The sequence below is a fragment of the Orycteropus afer genome, unplaced genomic scaffold (assembly GCF_000298275.1).
Source record: "Orycteropus afer afer isolate SDZICR_OR568_19922 unplaced genomic scaffold, OryAfe1.0 scaffold00065, whole genome shotgun sequence".
Lineage (NCBI taxonomy): Eukaryota > Metazoa > Chordata > Mammalia > Tubulidentata > Orycteropodidae > Orycteropus > Orycteropus afer.
In genome coordinates, this window is record NW_006921652.1 from 8,001,196 (window position 1) to 8,017,539 (window position 16,344).

Sequence of the window (16,344 nt, forward strand, 5' to 3'; positions counted from 1 at the left end):
TTGGAAGGAAGGGTGGGCAATCCTACTTCCGTAGTGATACTGCCTCGGAAACCCAAAGAGGGGTCGCTATGAGTCGGGGCTGACTCGATGGCATATAACAACAACAGCAACAACAACTGCCTCAGAAACCCAAGGAGGGGTCGCTATGAGTTGGATCCGACTCCATGGCAGTGAGTTCGGAGTTTTGGTTTGGAACTTCATTTAACATTATCAGTTCTACTTCTCATCCTCCTGCTGACCAAGCCTCCTTCCTCATGGCCAGCTGAAAACATTCTCAACAGACACTAAGTAACTCTCAACCTAGGTTAGAAATCCTGACTTCTGCCTTTGTTTTTCAGAGTAACTGTGACAAAAAGGCTGGTTTCTTGAGAAAAGGAGAAATGAAACTCTGAGTTAAATTCAAAACAGAATTTTAATTTAGGTCTGAAGCCACCCAATTAAGATATATCAGTACCTCAGTTTTTTAATATTCATGTCCACATGGTCGATATTTAGTGATATTTCAATGTGGTTTTAATTTAAATTTTCATGTGGAGCACTTTTCCATAGGTTTAATGGACATTGGTTATCATGTTTTGTGAAGTGCCTTAAGTCTCTATTTAGTTGTCTTTTTCTTAATAATCTATATGAGTTCTTCACATATTGTCATATATATACTGCAAATATCTTCTTTACTTGGTGGTTTGCCTTTCACTGTAAATGCTGTCTTCTGAAGAAAAGTCATCATTTCACCATGTCTTTTCCTTTATTCTTCTTTATCTGTTTTGTGTCCTACTCAAATATTATGTAGATAATATCCTATTTTAAATTTCCTTTGTGATTTCTTTTTGACCCATGAGTCTTTTTGAATTTCCAAATACTTGGGAGATTTTGTAGTAATCCTTTAGTAAATGAAATCTAGTTTAATCACTTTGTATGCAGAGAACACACTCTCAATGATTTCAGCCCTTGAAATATGTTGAGAGTTCCTTTACAATTCAGTATACACTCTATTTTGGTAAATGTCCTATGTACACTTGAAAAAATAAATGTTTATTCTTGTTGAGTGCATGTTTTGTATGCCAATTTAGCTAAGTTTGTTAAACATGTTCAGATGTGTTTACTAACTGTTTTCTCTTCTTGTTCTATTTGTTACTAGACAAATGGGTTAGACTCCCACTATGACTGTGGATTATCTATTTTTTCAGTTGTCAAATTTTGCCTCACTTATTTTGAAGCTATGTTAGTGGATACATACAAATTAAAAATTAGTATATATCCCTGTTATAAATTACTATTTTATAATTATGAAAAATCTCTCTTTATGTCTAAATATGTCTTTATACCTTTAGGTACAGAGTACATTTTGTCCATTACCTGCAGAACTACATCAAACCAATCCAAACCCATTGTCACTGAGTTGATTCCAACTTATAGAGAGTCCATAGGACAGAGCAGAACAGCCCCACAGGGTTTCCAAGGCTATAAATATTTACAGAAGCTGATTGTTTCATGTTTCTCCCATGGAGCAGCCAGTAGGTTTGAACTACCAACATGCTGGTTAGCGGCCGAATATCTAAACTACTGAACCTGTAATAGTATGTTGTTGTTATATGCCGTGAAGTTGGCCCCAACTCATAGCAACCCCTCCTTGGGTTTCCAGTGCGGTATCACTATGGAAATAGATTGCCCAACCTTCCTTCCGAGGAGTGGCTGGTGGGTTCGAACCACCAGCCTTCTGGTTAGCAGTCAAATGCTTTAAGCACTACACTACCAGAGCTCCCTGTAATAGTATAGTATAGCTCCCTGTAACAGTTTAGAATTTCTGGGAGATAAATATGTGTTAAAACTTCAAAAACTAAAGCTCCATATTAATCTTGTTCAATTTAAACATTTCCTTGGTCTACTACTTGCAGCCACAATCACATAATAATCCCACTCCTGCAGCTACATTCCTAAGATCATAAAACCAAGACAGGAACAGCTCACAGGACAGGGCAATCACATTCCTCAGATCCTGAGACCAAGGGAGAAGCACTGCAAGAGAAATAACGTCAAGTGTAAATTTACTGCTTAGATGGCATTTCCTGATGACAGGCCATTTTTGAGGTGTTTCCTAGCCCACTACCCACGGTCAGTGTTAACCAGTTTTGGAGTCTGTGCACCTCTGCCCTCCTTTACTGCCTGATGAACTAAGATAGGCAATCTAAGACAGGACCAAGACTCAAACCAAGAGGCAACAGCAGAATATACCTGCGCAGAAGGAGTCGCAGCATCCATATTGAAACATGCAGACTCCATCTTAGAAAGAGATTGCACATGCGCCTAGCCTGAAGGAAGTGAGGTTTATTGTTAGGAATTTATCACAGCCTTGTTCTGCTTCCTGACTTTTGCAAAAAGGTCAGGATTTTATGAGTATCCTGTCTGCATAAAGTCTTTAGAAATCATGTACCCCAAGGCCTTAAAACTATTATAAAAACCCATAGCCTGTAAGGCTCAGGGAGACACACATAGTGTTGCCTCTGGCCGCATGTGTCTCCACCTTGCAAGGTTACTATCCTCTCATTAAATTTCTATCTGAGCTACAGCTGACTTTCTAGTCATTGTTTCCAAATCTGAGCTATGACAAACCACCAGATCTCCTTAGAACTACATCAGCTTTCCTGTATTCAGTTTTTACATGCTATATATTTGTCCATCTTTTACTTTCAACTTTTGTGTCCTTATATATAAGGTGTTTCTCTCTTATAGAAGGAGCTCTGGTGACACAGTGGTTACAGCACTTGGCTGCTAACTAAAAGATCAGCAGCGATTTGAACCTACCAGCCACTCTGTAGTAGAAAGATGTGGCATTTGGGCTTCTGAAAAGATTTACAGCCTGGGAAATCCTATGGGGCAGTTCTACTCTGTCCTATAGGGTCGCTACTTGTTGGAATTGACTTGATGGCAGTAGGTTTAGCTTTTTTTTGGTTTATCTCCTATAAGCAGCATATAGTTGGCGTGGTTTTTTTTTTTTTTTTTAATATCCAGTCTGAACATCTTTTATTAACTGACCTATTTATATTTAAATGTAATTACCAATTTATTTGTGTTTACATTACTGTCTTACTATTCTTTCCTATTTGGTGTTCTTTTGTTATTAATCAAGTATAAATTATCATTTCACTTTTCCTCTCCGGACCTGTTGGTAAGGAGTTCTGGTGGTGCAGTGCCTAAGGCATTTGACTGCTAACCAGAAGGATGGCAGTTCAAACTCACCAGCTACTCTGCAGAAGGAAGATTGGGTAATCTATTTCCATAAAAATTTACCACCTCAGACTTCCAGTAAGATGGAGGAATAGGCAGGCAAGCAACACAGACCCTCTTCACCAAAGAAAAGAAAAACCAATTGATAGAGATACAGAAGATAATCCTGGAACTCTGAGCTTTGAAAGGAACTATACAGAAGTGGATTAGGCACCAACTAGTGGAAAAACCTGAATGAAAACATTGAGTGCAGAGATGGTCAGAGCTGCGGACTGTCAGCTACTCTGATGAGACCAACAGCCTGAATATTTCCAAGTGGTGTTGGGACCTGACAATTGACCTAAAGATCAGTCCTGGTCACCAAGGGCTCCAGGGACAACTGCTCTGGTGGCCTATGACTAGGAAGGGAAACAGCAAGGAGGGAGGCAAACTGAGCTGTGAACCTTCTGCTGTCTGAAGGGTGCAGCCATTTGGAATGCTTACAAGCGGCAACCATTTTGGATTTTAAAGTGATAGCATTCTCATTCGGATTCCAGATACCTAAGAACAGGCTCTGTTTGCCAGAGTCAGAAAGGCCACATGAGAGGTTGACAAAGGAAAGGAGACAGGTGGTGAGTGTATAAATGCTGTCAACTAGTGAATAGAGGAGCACAGCACAGTACTTTGCCTGTATAGATAACATACAAAGAAAACAAAAATTGTGGGCAAGTCACTCCAACATATAATCACCAATTAAATATAAACACAAAAATGTCACAATGCCTCGGAGACAACAGAGCATCACAGTCCACACTAAGAAGCAAGATAAAGAAGGAGAAACAAGGGACCAGGATAAAGACCCAAAACACAATCCTGAGGAAGACGCAGCATTGGAACTCTCTGATAAGGAATTAAAAAGAATTATATTTAGGTATCTTCAAAGGATTGAGAGACAGACCAAGGAAAACACAGACAAAACCCTAGAAGAATTTTGGAAGAAAATACAAGAACAAAATGACAAAATAAATGAAAAATTGGAAATGATTCTAAATCTACAGATAGAAATCCAAAAGATTAATACTAAATTGTCAGAAATAGATAACACATTAAAAGAGCAAAGGAAGAGAATTGATGCCATGGAAGACAGAGTTAATGAGATTGAAGACAAATATCTGAATACTTCTTTAGAAAGGGATCAATCAGAAAAAAGATCAAAACAAAATGAAGAAAGCCTAAGGTTCATGCAGGATACCATCAAAAGGAATAACCTACGTGTCACTGGAATTTCAGAACAGGAAGAGAAAAATGAAACCACTGAGAAAATGGTCCAAGATTTGTTGGAGAAGAACTTCCCGGATATGACGAAAGATGAGAACACATCCATTCAGGGAGTCCAACGAACCCCAAACAGGATAGACCCCAAAAGAAAATCACCAAGACATATCATCATCAAACTCACCAAAACCAAAGACAAAGAAAGAATCATGAGAACAGCACGGGAAAAACAAAAAGTTACCTACAAGGGGCAACCAATAAGACTAAGCTTGGATTTCTCAATAGAAACCATGCAGGTGAGAAGACAGGGGGATGGTATATATAAAACCCTGAAAGAGAAAAATTTCCAACCAAGAATTATGTACCCAGCAAAACTGTCCCTCAAATATGATGGTGAAATTAGGACATTTCCAGATAAGCAGAAATTAAGGGAATTTGTAAAACCAGACCAACCTTTTAAGAGATGCTAAAGGGAGACCTTTGGACAGAGAAGCAACAACAGCCAGCAACAACTAACCATTAACACACATGATGATATAATCCAGAAACCAACCCAGCTATGGAAGTATCCAAAGTAAATAAGCCTACAATATTGTAAACAGGGAACTAGAGACACCAACCAACAAATGAGGACAACTACAAACCAAAAAGAGGGAAAAAAATCTGTTACAGAACTTATAGATGGTAGGGAAGTCAAGACAAATACAAGATAGAGCAGACTGTTCTAAACTTGGGAGGAAAACTATAAAATCACAGGGTAACCTCAAAAAAAAAAGATAAACCTTCACATCAAAATAAAAAAGAGGACCAGCATAAATATTCAGCAAATACTGAAACAATAGCAAAGGAAGTGATAACATGATTCATAAACAAAACGAGCTCAGCATAGAAAATTATATGGAACAAGGAAATCAACACAATGAAAAAGCACATGACAAAAATGACAGCAACAAATTCATATTTGCTGATAATTACAATTCAATTGAAAAATGGGCAGAAGATATGAATAGACACTTCACCAAGGAGGATATTCAGGTGGTCAGCTAATACATGAAAAGATGCTCACAATCATTGGCCATCAGAGATTCAAATCAAAACAACAATGAAATATACCATCTCACCCCAGCACTGATGGCAAGGTTCAATAAGACAGAAAATAACAAATGCTGGTGGGGATGTGAAGAGATTGGGACTCTCATACACTGCTTGTGTGACTATAAAGTGACAAAACCACTGTGGAAAGCAATATGGCGATTCCTTAGAAAGTTGGAATTGAGATACCATTTGACCCAACAAATCAATTACCAGGTATATATTCTAGAGAGGTGAGAGCCAGGATAGGAACAGATAACATGCATGCTCATGTTCATCACAGCACTATTTACAATAGCAAAAAGATGGAAACAACCTACTGCTCGTCAGCAGAAGAGTGGATGACCAAACACATAATGGAATGCTATGCAGCACTAAAGAATAATGTAGAGTCTGCAAAACACCACATAATATGGATGAACTTGGAGGACATTATGCTGAGTGAAATAAGTCAATCACAGAAGGACAAATATAGTATTAGTTCATTGCTGTGGAGGGTCAAGGAAAGGTTTATATATAGAGAGGGAAACTTTCTTTGTTGGTTGCTAGGGGTGGAAGGGGAGGGGAGGGAACACTGCAAAAAAAAAAAATCATTGACCCATGTCACTTTAGTTTTGCGTATTTCACTGTACATAAATTATATTTCAATAAAATGCATTTAATAAAATAAATAATAAATTAATTAATTTTTTAAAAAATTTACCACCTCAGAAACCCAAACAGGGTTGCTATGAATCAGAAAACTTGATGACAGTGAGTTTGGTTTGTTTTTTTGTGATACTTGTAAAACATTCTTTTCGCATTCATTTAGTATTTACAATATGCCAACTTAGTTTATTAGTCTCTACTATCAGTTAGTAATTTTACCACTTCCCAGATAATGTCAGACCTTAGAACCCTTCCTTTTATACCCACTACCTTTTGTATTTTGTCATGCATTTTAATTTTACATACATTTAAAACTCTGTATGACATAGTAAGATCTTTTTTACCATGTACCATGTCTCTCATGATTTTGTATTTTCCATCTTCTTTTTATTCATGCTTCAATCTGAGTATATTCTTTAACTAATCACTTCAACTGTGTCCAATCTGATGTTTACTCACCTAAGAAGTTCTTAAATTCAGTTATTATGTTTTAGTTCCAGAATTATTATTTCCCTTTTATTAATAATAATAAAAAATTTAAGTTATCTGAAGAACTTTTTCATAGTGTCATCTATTTTCTTGAACATTTTAATCAGCTATTCTGAAGATCATTTCTAATCTGCTTTACTTCCTCTTGGGAATATTTGCTGAAAGCTCAGGTGGTTCCCCTGATTCTTAGAAGCTGCCCTCTTCCCAGCTTCTCATACTCTAGCCTCACATACAAAATCAGCAAATCCTCCAAGGAGAAAAAGAGTGTGCAGAATGTTAAGCTCCTGTCAGTGAGTTTTCCCTTCTTTCTAGGACCTTGGCTCTTCATATCTTGGTTGTGTTGGCAGCTTTTTAATACCTTCAAACAATTATTTTTAAATTGTTATCTAGCTTGTCTAGGCATTCTCAGTATGCCCACTACTATGCTACAAGAAGTAGAAGTGTGCTGTTCTCTGCTCATTTAAATTTTTTCTTCATGGTCGATAGCCTCAAAATAGGTATTCTTGGGCCCAAGTCTCAGGGGACATCGAGGTCAACTGGCACAACACAGTCCACAAAGACAATGCACCTCATCCTACTTTGGTAAGTTGTGACTGGGATCATAAAAGAGCTTGCAAGCAGCCATCCAAGGTGCAACTACTGATTTTTCTTCCTCTAGAGCAAAGAAGAGTAAAGAGTAAAGAAAGATGAGTAAAGAAAATAAAAGACACATGAAAACAATTAGTCCAAGGACTAATGTCAAACATAAACAGTGATTGTTAATGATGATTAGTCCAAAGGACTAATGGACCAAGTGAACCTCAGGCTTCACAACTGTTAGACTAGAACTAGATGGTGCCCAGCTACCATTACCAGCTGCTCTGAAAGGGATCACATCACTAAAGGTCCTAGATAGAGTGGGAACAAAATGTGGAACAAAACTAAAAATTATGAAAAAAAAAACAGGCTTACTGGTCAGACAGACTGGTGAGAACCTCTGATACTTTGGCCTTTGGTCCCCCTTCGGACCTGGATCTGAACTGACTCCCATAGCTAAATTTTCAGTCAAACAACAGACAAGGTGAACAGTAACTCTGGGAAGGTAGGCACTCCTTAGAACAATCAACCACTTGAAGTCAACAGGGCAATATCTACCCAAGAACAAAGTTCAGAAGGCAGGAAGGGTTAGGAGAGAAGGAGGAATGGAAGAGAGAAACACAGGGAGGATGTGCGAGAAGTGACATTACATTGAGGGGACTGCAATCAATGACATGAAACAAAATGTATGTCATCTGCTGAATGGAAAACTGATTTGCTCTGTAAACTTTCACCCAAATCACAATAAAAAGTTAAAATGAAAAGGTACTCTTTCTCTTTCAATACTCCCAAATACTATTAAATCTTTTTTTCTTTATAGGAAGTTGATTATTAGAACAATATCAAACATAAACAGTGATTGTTAATGATAAATTTCTTCACTCATTATGTTTAAATGGACTGGGTGTTTTTAAATTTTGAATGAATGCAGAAAGTATACAGGCTTTGAATTCAACTGCTACAGTTAACATTAACTTGTACTTATTTTGGAACTCTAATCTCAGACAAACCAAAAGTATATTACTATCATGATAACTGTCTCTGCGGCATTTGATTTCAGGTAGAGGTAAGCACATACCGTATTCTAGTATCTAACAATTCCTTAATCATTGCCACAACTTCATCATCTTCTTCAGATCCTAGAAAACAATCATAAGTAAAAAACACCAATAGTAGAAATTTTATATCATGCATGTTTTAAAATGTTAAAACAAGATTTTAATTTCATGGCTCATTAAAAACATAAAAGCATAGGTATATGACTTGGTATGGTGATATAACCAGTCGTGGGGAATTGGAAAGATCATTTATTTGATTTGTGAAGAAAAATTAAGGAAGCTCTGATCAACACAACATCTGGTGATGAAAGTGATCTTGATCTATTAATCGTGTTAGAGTTTGTAATCTTTTGCTAGTAAAATTGTAAACAGTCATCATTTTTAAGGATTGAAAAGTAGCAGAAAAAAGAGACTTTTGATGAAAACTTTGAGATAAAAAAGCACATCTAGTTTATAAGTTAAGTTACATCCTTAATTTCTCAACTTAGCATTATGAATGAGACAATCATACTAAATCACAGATATAAGCCTTCTATAAATTTCCAAAATGTTCCACAAATCTGCTGAGTACAAAGTGGCTTTCTGGGTTTTTTTTTTTTTTTTTTTTTTGCTTTACTTTGTAAATGAAGTCATTTACTGACATTCATCAATATCTCTATGAGTTTTTAATTTGTTTTTTTAGAAATTTATTTACATTTGAAAAAAACTAAAAATACAGAGAATCTAAATTACACTTTAACAATCACCAGCATTCTGGCAACCTCATAACTAAACAAATATCAGTATTAAATTATACTAACATTGAGTATTTTTTTGATGAAAGAAATAAAACATAATAGATACCACCACCATCAGCTTAATAGGCATCCACTATCATGAATTTTGTACCTATCTTTCTAGGACATGTTTATATTTGCATGTGTAAATTTATACAAATGAGATCGTGTAACAGTTATATCTTGCTCTTTCCTATTTAACATATTTTGAAAGTCTTTCCATATCAACAAATACAGATATGCCTCAATTTTTAAAGTCAGACGCATAGTAATCTTTGTATAAATTTGTCTTATTCAGCAAGTCACTTCGTTATTTCAGTTATTTCAGGTTTGTCACTATTTTTAACAATATTTTAACATACTTGCTTGTATAAATATATATATATTAGTGTACTTTTACAAACATATGAGGTAAATTCCTAGTAGTAAGATTTTGAGTCAATAGACTAGTGTTATTTTTAAGTTTGACAGAAAAAGCCAATTACTCTCTTAGAAAGTTTTATCAATTTTATATATAACTACTTCATGTGTTATTAAAAATTTAGATAAATGGTTATCATAATGGCACATATCCTACTGCAACACTCCTTTTACCTAGTATCTTATATCTTTTAGTGTTGCTATCTTTAGTTTTGGCTCATTCCTTTTAACTGCTGTTGTAGTTAAAAAATATTTTAATGAACATGTTTTTACATTCTGCCTTGTCCACATTTATAAAACATTTCAGAGCATATATCTAGAAGTGAAACTACATCACCTAAAGATGATTATACAAATGTGTGTGTGTACATATATACACACACATAAACATTCAGTTTTTACAGTCAATGCTTATTTAAACTTATCAACTACTAGAACAAATGAAGAGTTCAACAAAGTTGATGGATATAAGATCCATATATAAGAATCAAGTACATTCCTATTATCTCTCAAACCACAATTAAAAAAAAACTAATTTTTTTGAATACAGTAAAGATTTATAAGTGCCTACTAAAGAAAACAAGTACCATATATGGTATCAACAAAATCTATACAGTACCTAGAATTAGATATAAAAATATAAGTGAGATCTGACCAAGAAAAAAAGTATGTGAAGTCCCAAATAAATGGGAAGTTTTTTTGGATGGAGATAATCAATGTGGAAAGAATCTCAATTCTCCCAAATTTACCCTATAAATGCAATGCAATTTCATTCAAAATTGTCTAACTTCATATGATGATTATAAAATTCACATGGTTGAATAAAAGGACTAAAGAAACAAAAAATTTGGGGGGAAAGGAAAAAAAGTGGGGAGATTTAACTGCCAGAGATTGTTATATATTACTATTATCCATCCCCCATTCATTCCGTTACTGTTGAGTCAACCCAGACTCATGGCAACCCCACTTATGTCAGAATAGAATTGTGCTTTACTATATTTTGAATAATAGTTTTTGAAACTGATACAGACAGCACGGTGTAGTGGTTAGCAGTATGAACTTTGGAGCCAAACTGCTTAGCATTGATATCCTACTATGCCACTAAATAGCTGTGTGACCTTGAAAAAGTTACTCACTCTTTCAGTGCCTTAGTTTTCTTATGTGTGAAATGAAATGATAGTAGTATCTAACTCATAGGATTATGTTAAGAATTAATTGAGTTTGTATTTGAAAAGTGCTTAGAACTGTTCCTGGAATACAGTAAACCATTTATAAGTGCAGTAAACCACTAATAAGGTTTTAATGGCCGATTTTTCAGAAGCAGATTGCCAGGCCTTTCTTCCAAAGTGCCTCTGGGTAGATTCAAATCTCCAACCTTTTGGTTAGCAGCAGAGCATATTCACTATTTATACCACCCAGGGCCTCAAAGCTATGGTTGTTGTTAGGTGCCGTCGAGTTGTCTCCAACTCATAGCGACCTTATGCACAGCAGAACAAAACACTGCCCGGTCCTGCGCCAGCTCCATGATCCTTGCTATACTTGAGCCCATTGCTGCAGCCACTGTGTCAATCCATCTCGTTGAGGGCCCTTCCTTCCTTCGTCAACCATCCACCTTACCAGGCATGATATCTTTCTCCAGGGAATGGTCCCGTCTAACAATATGACCAAAGTAAGTGAGACGAAGTCTGGCCATTCTTGCTTCCAAGGAGCATTCTGGCTGTACTTCCTCCAGGGCAGATTTGTTAGATCTTTTAGTAGTCCATGGCACTCCCAGCTTTCTTTGTCAGCACCACAACCCAAAAGCATCATTTCTTTTTCTGTCTTCCTTATTCACTTTCCAGCTCTCACATGCATATGACGAGACTGAAAATACCATGGCTTGTGTCAGGCACACATTAGTCCTCAAGAAGATATCTTTGCTCTTTAGCACTTGAAAGAGGTCCTTTGTAGCTGATTCGCTCAGTGCTACATGTCATCTGATGTCCTGACTGCTGCTTCCATGGTTAGGGAGAAGTTAATTGTTTTGTATTTACCTAATAAAGGATTAATACTCAAAATATTTTAAAAAATATTGCTAAAAATCAATACAAAAAAGCCCAAAAAATAAAAAACCAAACCAAACCCATTGCCATCAAGTTGATTCCAATACACAGTGACCCTACAGGTCAGAGCAGAACTGCCCTATAGGGTTTCTTAGGCTGTAAATCTTTATGGAAACAGACTGTCCCATCTTTTCCCTGTGGAGCAGCTAGTGAGTTTGAACCTCAACCTTTTGGCTACCAGTTGAATGCTTTAACCACTATGCCACCAGAGCTCCTCACAAAAAGACACAAAACTCAATTTTAAAAAATGGGCAAAGAATATGAATAGACAATTTAATGATAAGGTAAATAAATGGCTAGTAACACTATGAAAACCTTCATGCTCAGTATTAATCAGGGAAATGCAGTTAAAATAAGATACCACTCCACACCTAACATACTGGAAAAAAGAAAAAAAAAAGTAAAAGTAATAGTAGGTGATGATAAGGATATAAAAATTTGGGTATTTTTGTGCATATAATTAGAGCAATCATTTTAGGGGGCATCTACACATTATCTAATAAAGTGTAGACCCTTACAACACAGCAATTCCACTTCTAAAAGATATACTGTAAAGAAACTCTCCATATATGCACAGGAAGACTTATACAAAGATGTCCACTATAGCAATATTTAGAAGCTCTGGTAGCATAGTGCCTAAGGCACTTGACTGCTAACCAGAAGGCTGGCGGTTCAAACCCCCCAGCCACTCCTCGGAACGAAGGTTGGGCAATCCTACTTCCGTAGTGATACTGCCTCGGAAACCCAAGGAGGGGTCGCTATGAGTCGGGTCCGACTTGATGGCACATAACAACAACAACATAGCAATATTTATATTAGAAATTAGTACAAACAACTCAACTGGATATAAAGAAACAAATTAATTAACTGTACTGTATTCACATAATGGAATACTCTCCAGCACTTAAAATGAATAAACTAGATCTACATCTTTCAAAATGGATGTATTTCAGAAATATTATATTCAGTGAAAGAAGTAAAATCAGTGAAAGAAGTAAATGACAGTATAACATAAGTTATTGAAAGCTAAAAAACAAAACCTGCAGAGACTTAGAAGTACAGAAGTAGGAGGAAAAACAGATGGAGGCTGTAGGGCTTTAGCTGTATCTTTAACATTTTATTTAAAAATAGGTTCATAGAAACTAAAGAAAAAGCTAACATTTGGTAAATCTGAATGGAGGGCTAATTGGTAAGCATTATTTTCTGTATGTTCAAAAATTTCAAAACTTAAAGTTAGTTTTGTATAATAGATTCCATTTGTACACAAGTTTTCAAAAATGAAGGTAACACTAGTAATAGATGAAGTTTTTGTTTCTTCTGGAGTTTGTTCCAGAGCTAATTAAATTAAATGATAAAAGACTGTATCCCCATTACTTCCCAAACCAGAGCAAAGGTGAGTAAAGTAGAGAAGTCTAAAATAAAGGATAAATATTAATTATCCCACATGACATGTTACCTGCTTCTCCTGAAGATGTTTCCTCAGTAATTAGGGGTAAGCCAGATGCAAAGAAGTCCATGATTGTTGCATAAATATCTGGTTTCAATAAATTCCAGTCTAACTCTTCACTTTCCTGTGAACATTTGACAAAAAATACTGCAAAATTTTCATTCAATAACAAAGATAAATACAGAAAAGTATCTTGTATTTTTCAAGAATCTTTTTTTCTACCTGCATCCTCCTATGCAAGCATACCCATTCTGGAGAACACATGTCAGTTCTGAGTTCAGGTCTTACAAAGCCTAACTCATAATCTTACACCATTCATTCATTCATCACTTTTATTAAATGTGCCATACACTGTGCAGGGACACCAAAACGATTAAAAGATATTTTTTTCATGATGTGAAGAGAGCTGAAATACTGAACGGATTCTCTATCTTTAAAGACGATGATAAAGAGACTCCCATTCTTCTCAAAGAAATAAGATATAAGTGTAAGATCAAATATATAGCATACCCTGAAACTATTCAAAAAATTAAAATTACATATGTTACTAAAGAGTACTGAAGAAACTTGACGCAACTGTAGAATGAAAACATGTAGCATGTCTTACCTAGGGCTATACTGCTGGAAGACTTGTGGACTGTCAGCATGACTGACATCCATGAGAAAGAGGCGATAACTGTTTTACTTCTATACCTGGCCAACTAGTTGATTCCATAATAACAGATAGGATTATTAAATACTTAAATAGTACAGTAGTCCCCCTTTTCTGTAATTTTGTTTTCTAGTTTCAGTTATTAGTGGTCAACTGTAATCCAAAATATTAAATGGAAAATTCCAGAAATAAACAATTTAAATTAAGTTTTAAATTGTGCACTTCTTGGAGATGCATGATGAAATCTCATGCAAACCCACTCCATCCCACCTGGGATGTGAATCATCCCTTTGTCCAGCATGTCCATGGTGTATATGCTACACACACTTTTGTCACTTAGTAGCCATCTCATTTATCAAATCAGTTGTAAAGGATTTGTCACAGTATCACAGTGATTGGTTCATGTAATCTTTATTTTACTTAATAATTAATATCTTTTATTACTAGTTACTGTTGTTAATCTCTTATTGTGCCTAACTAATAAATTAAACTTTATCATAGGTATGTGTCTACAGGCAGTCCCCAGGTTATGAATGAGACTCATTCCTAACTGTGCCTTTTAAGAATTTGTAGGTCAGTAAGAACACATGTATATGGTTCTTATTTAGCCTTACTTTAGTGCAAGGAGCTCTGATGGCACAGTGATCAAAGCAGAGCAGTTCAAACCCACCAGACACTGCACGAGAAAGAGATGAAGCAGTTTGCTTTTGTAAAGATTTACAGCCTTGGAAACCCTTTGGGGCAGTTCAACTCTGTCCTGTAGGGTCATTATGAGTCAGAATCAACTAGACAGCAGTGGGTTCTGGGGTTTAAATCAAGAAAAGTCTCAAAGCTTTTTCAATGATTTAAAAACTATATGTGCAGCAAGTGAAGGTGATTGTGATGATGAATTTGTTGCAAGTAGAGGGGTTGGTTCAATAATTTCACAGTGAGGAAAGAGCTATGGTTACTAAACATAAAAGATTTTGAGCTGAAAAAGCTGTTCCTTGATCAAAGACAGCAATTTCCCATTGACAGATGGCAGCTGACCATGTCTCTTTGAAAGTGTGTGGCTCTCCATGGTCCTGCCAATAATCCAGTCTTATGCATCATATCCTGAAGGGCTCACTATGCCTCTTCTGAGTCTTATTCTAAGGCTTCAACTTGCCATCATTCCCATTTCACCCCAACTGATTCAGGTCTGTTCCTGTTTTCCTTTGTCGGCCATGACAGAACTGGTTTCAATTGGTTCAAAGCCCTGCTTAGAGGCAAAGTAGGAGTTGTCCATAAGTTGGACGTCTGTAACCCAGGGACTGCCTGTTTAAAAACAAACATAGTATAGATAGGGTTTGGTACTATCTGCAGTTTCAGGCATCCACTGGGGATTTTGGAATGTATCCCCCACAGGTAAGTGGGGGACTAACATCTGGTAAGAGAAAGACAACATGTCTTTTATTTGTTTTCTAAAGGAGAGCTCTTTAGGAGAAAAAAATTAGATATAGTCTATTTAGATTCTCAGGATGCCACTGGCTAGAGTCTATGCAGAAGTAGTATTACAAAATGAGTCAACGTGGATAAAAGAACGATTTTTGTCATGGACTAGAACCAAATTAGAGACAGTATACAAAAGGTAACATAAAGGAATATTGTTGTTGTTACGTGCCATGGAGTCAGACTCGACTCATAGCAACCCCTCATTAGGTTTCCAAGGCGGTATCACTACAGAAGTAGATTGCCCAACCTTCCTTCTGAGGAGTAGCTGGTGGGTTTGAACCACCAGCCTTCTGGTTAGCACTCAAGTGCCTTAGACACTACACTACCAGAGCTCCTTAAACGAACATTACCATGGATATAAAACTAAAACCAGTGAGATGTGCAGGCAATTGGGAATGGGAAACATTTTGATAAATTATTTTGAAGATGAATCAGAGTGGCACCTCTAGATCTTCAGTAAATAGTGGACTCTACTGAGTAGGGAACTACTGATGACAAAAAGAATATTCTGAAGTTACTTGAATGACAGGAAAAGCACAGCAGATATATATATGTATTTAGAAAAAAATAAGTGAGATATAAGGAAGCTTCTGAGTTATCTATTACAAATCAGTAAAGGAAACAGGCTATTACTGAGATATTAGATAAAGAAAATAGTTCCTAATGTGGGAGGTTACTGAAAGAGAACAAATCAAATCTACTACTCTACCTATTAAATACCAGTGTGTGCCCTAACTTGGAGTATTATCTCGTTTAGGTCATTTCACTTTAAAAAAAAAAAAGCAGATCTGAAGAAATTTCAAAAAAGTTAAATAAATAATGAAAGGAAAGGGAAAGAAAAGATGATTTATCAAAATCAAATCAAGAAAAACAAAAAAGGAAGAAAACCTTGCATAGTTTTCAGCTATAAAAACTTTTATATTATAGCCTCTATGTAAAAGAACTAAATAAAAAAAATTAAATATGTAATTTCCCATTATAAAACAAAGGCAGTATCTACTTGTAATTAGATAATATATGTAAAACATTTAGCATTATATCTGGCATGTCAAATACCAAATAAAGTCCTATCTCCTTAATCCCTTTAAAAATTATGAAAGGATAACATACTATACAAAACATTGTTCCACCT

General features: G+C 35.9%; 1 protein-coding gene across 1 annotated transcript in view; it reads right to left on the bottom strand.

Annotated features, from left to right (window-relative positions):
• Nucleotides 1-16,344, bottom strand: part of NFU1 (NFU1 iron-sulfur cluster scaffold) — a 57,144-nt gene that overhangs the window by 9,284 nt on the left and 31,516 nt on the right. Inside the window, exons 4-5 of the mRNA XM_042780846.1 lie at nucleotides 13,097-13,211; nucleotides 8,363-8,423 (exon numbers count right to left, since the gene is read on the bottom strand). Coding sequence (XP_042636780.1) covers nucleotides 8,363-8,423; nucleotides 13,097-13,211 — 176 coding nt within the window. The remainder of the gene's footprint in view (nucleotides 1-8,362; nucleotides 8,424-13,096; nucleotides 13,212-16,344) is intronic.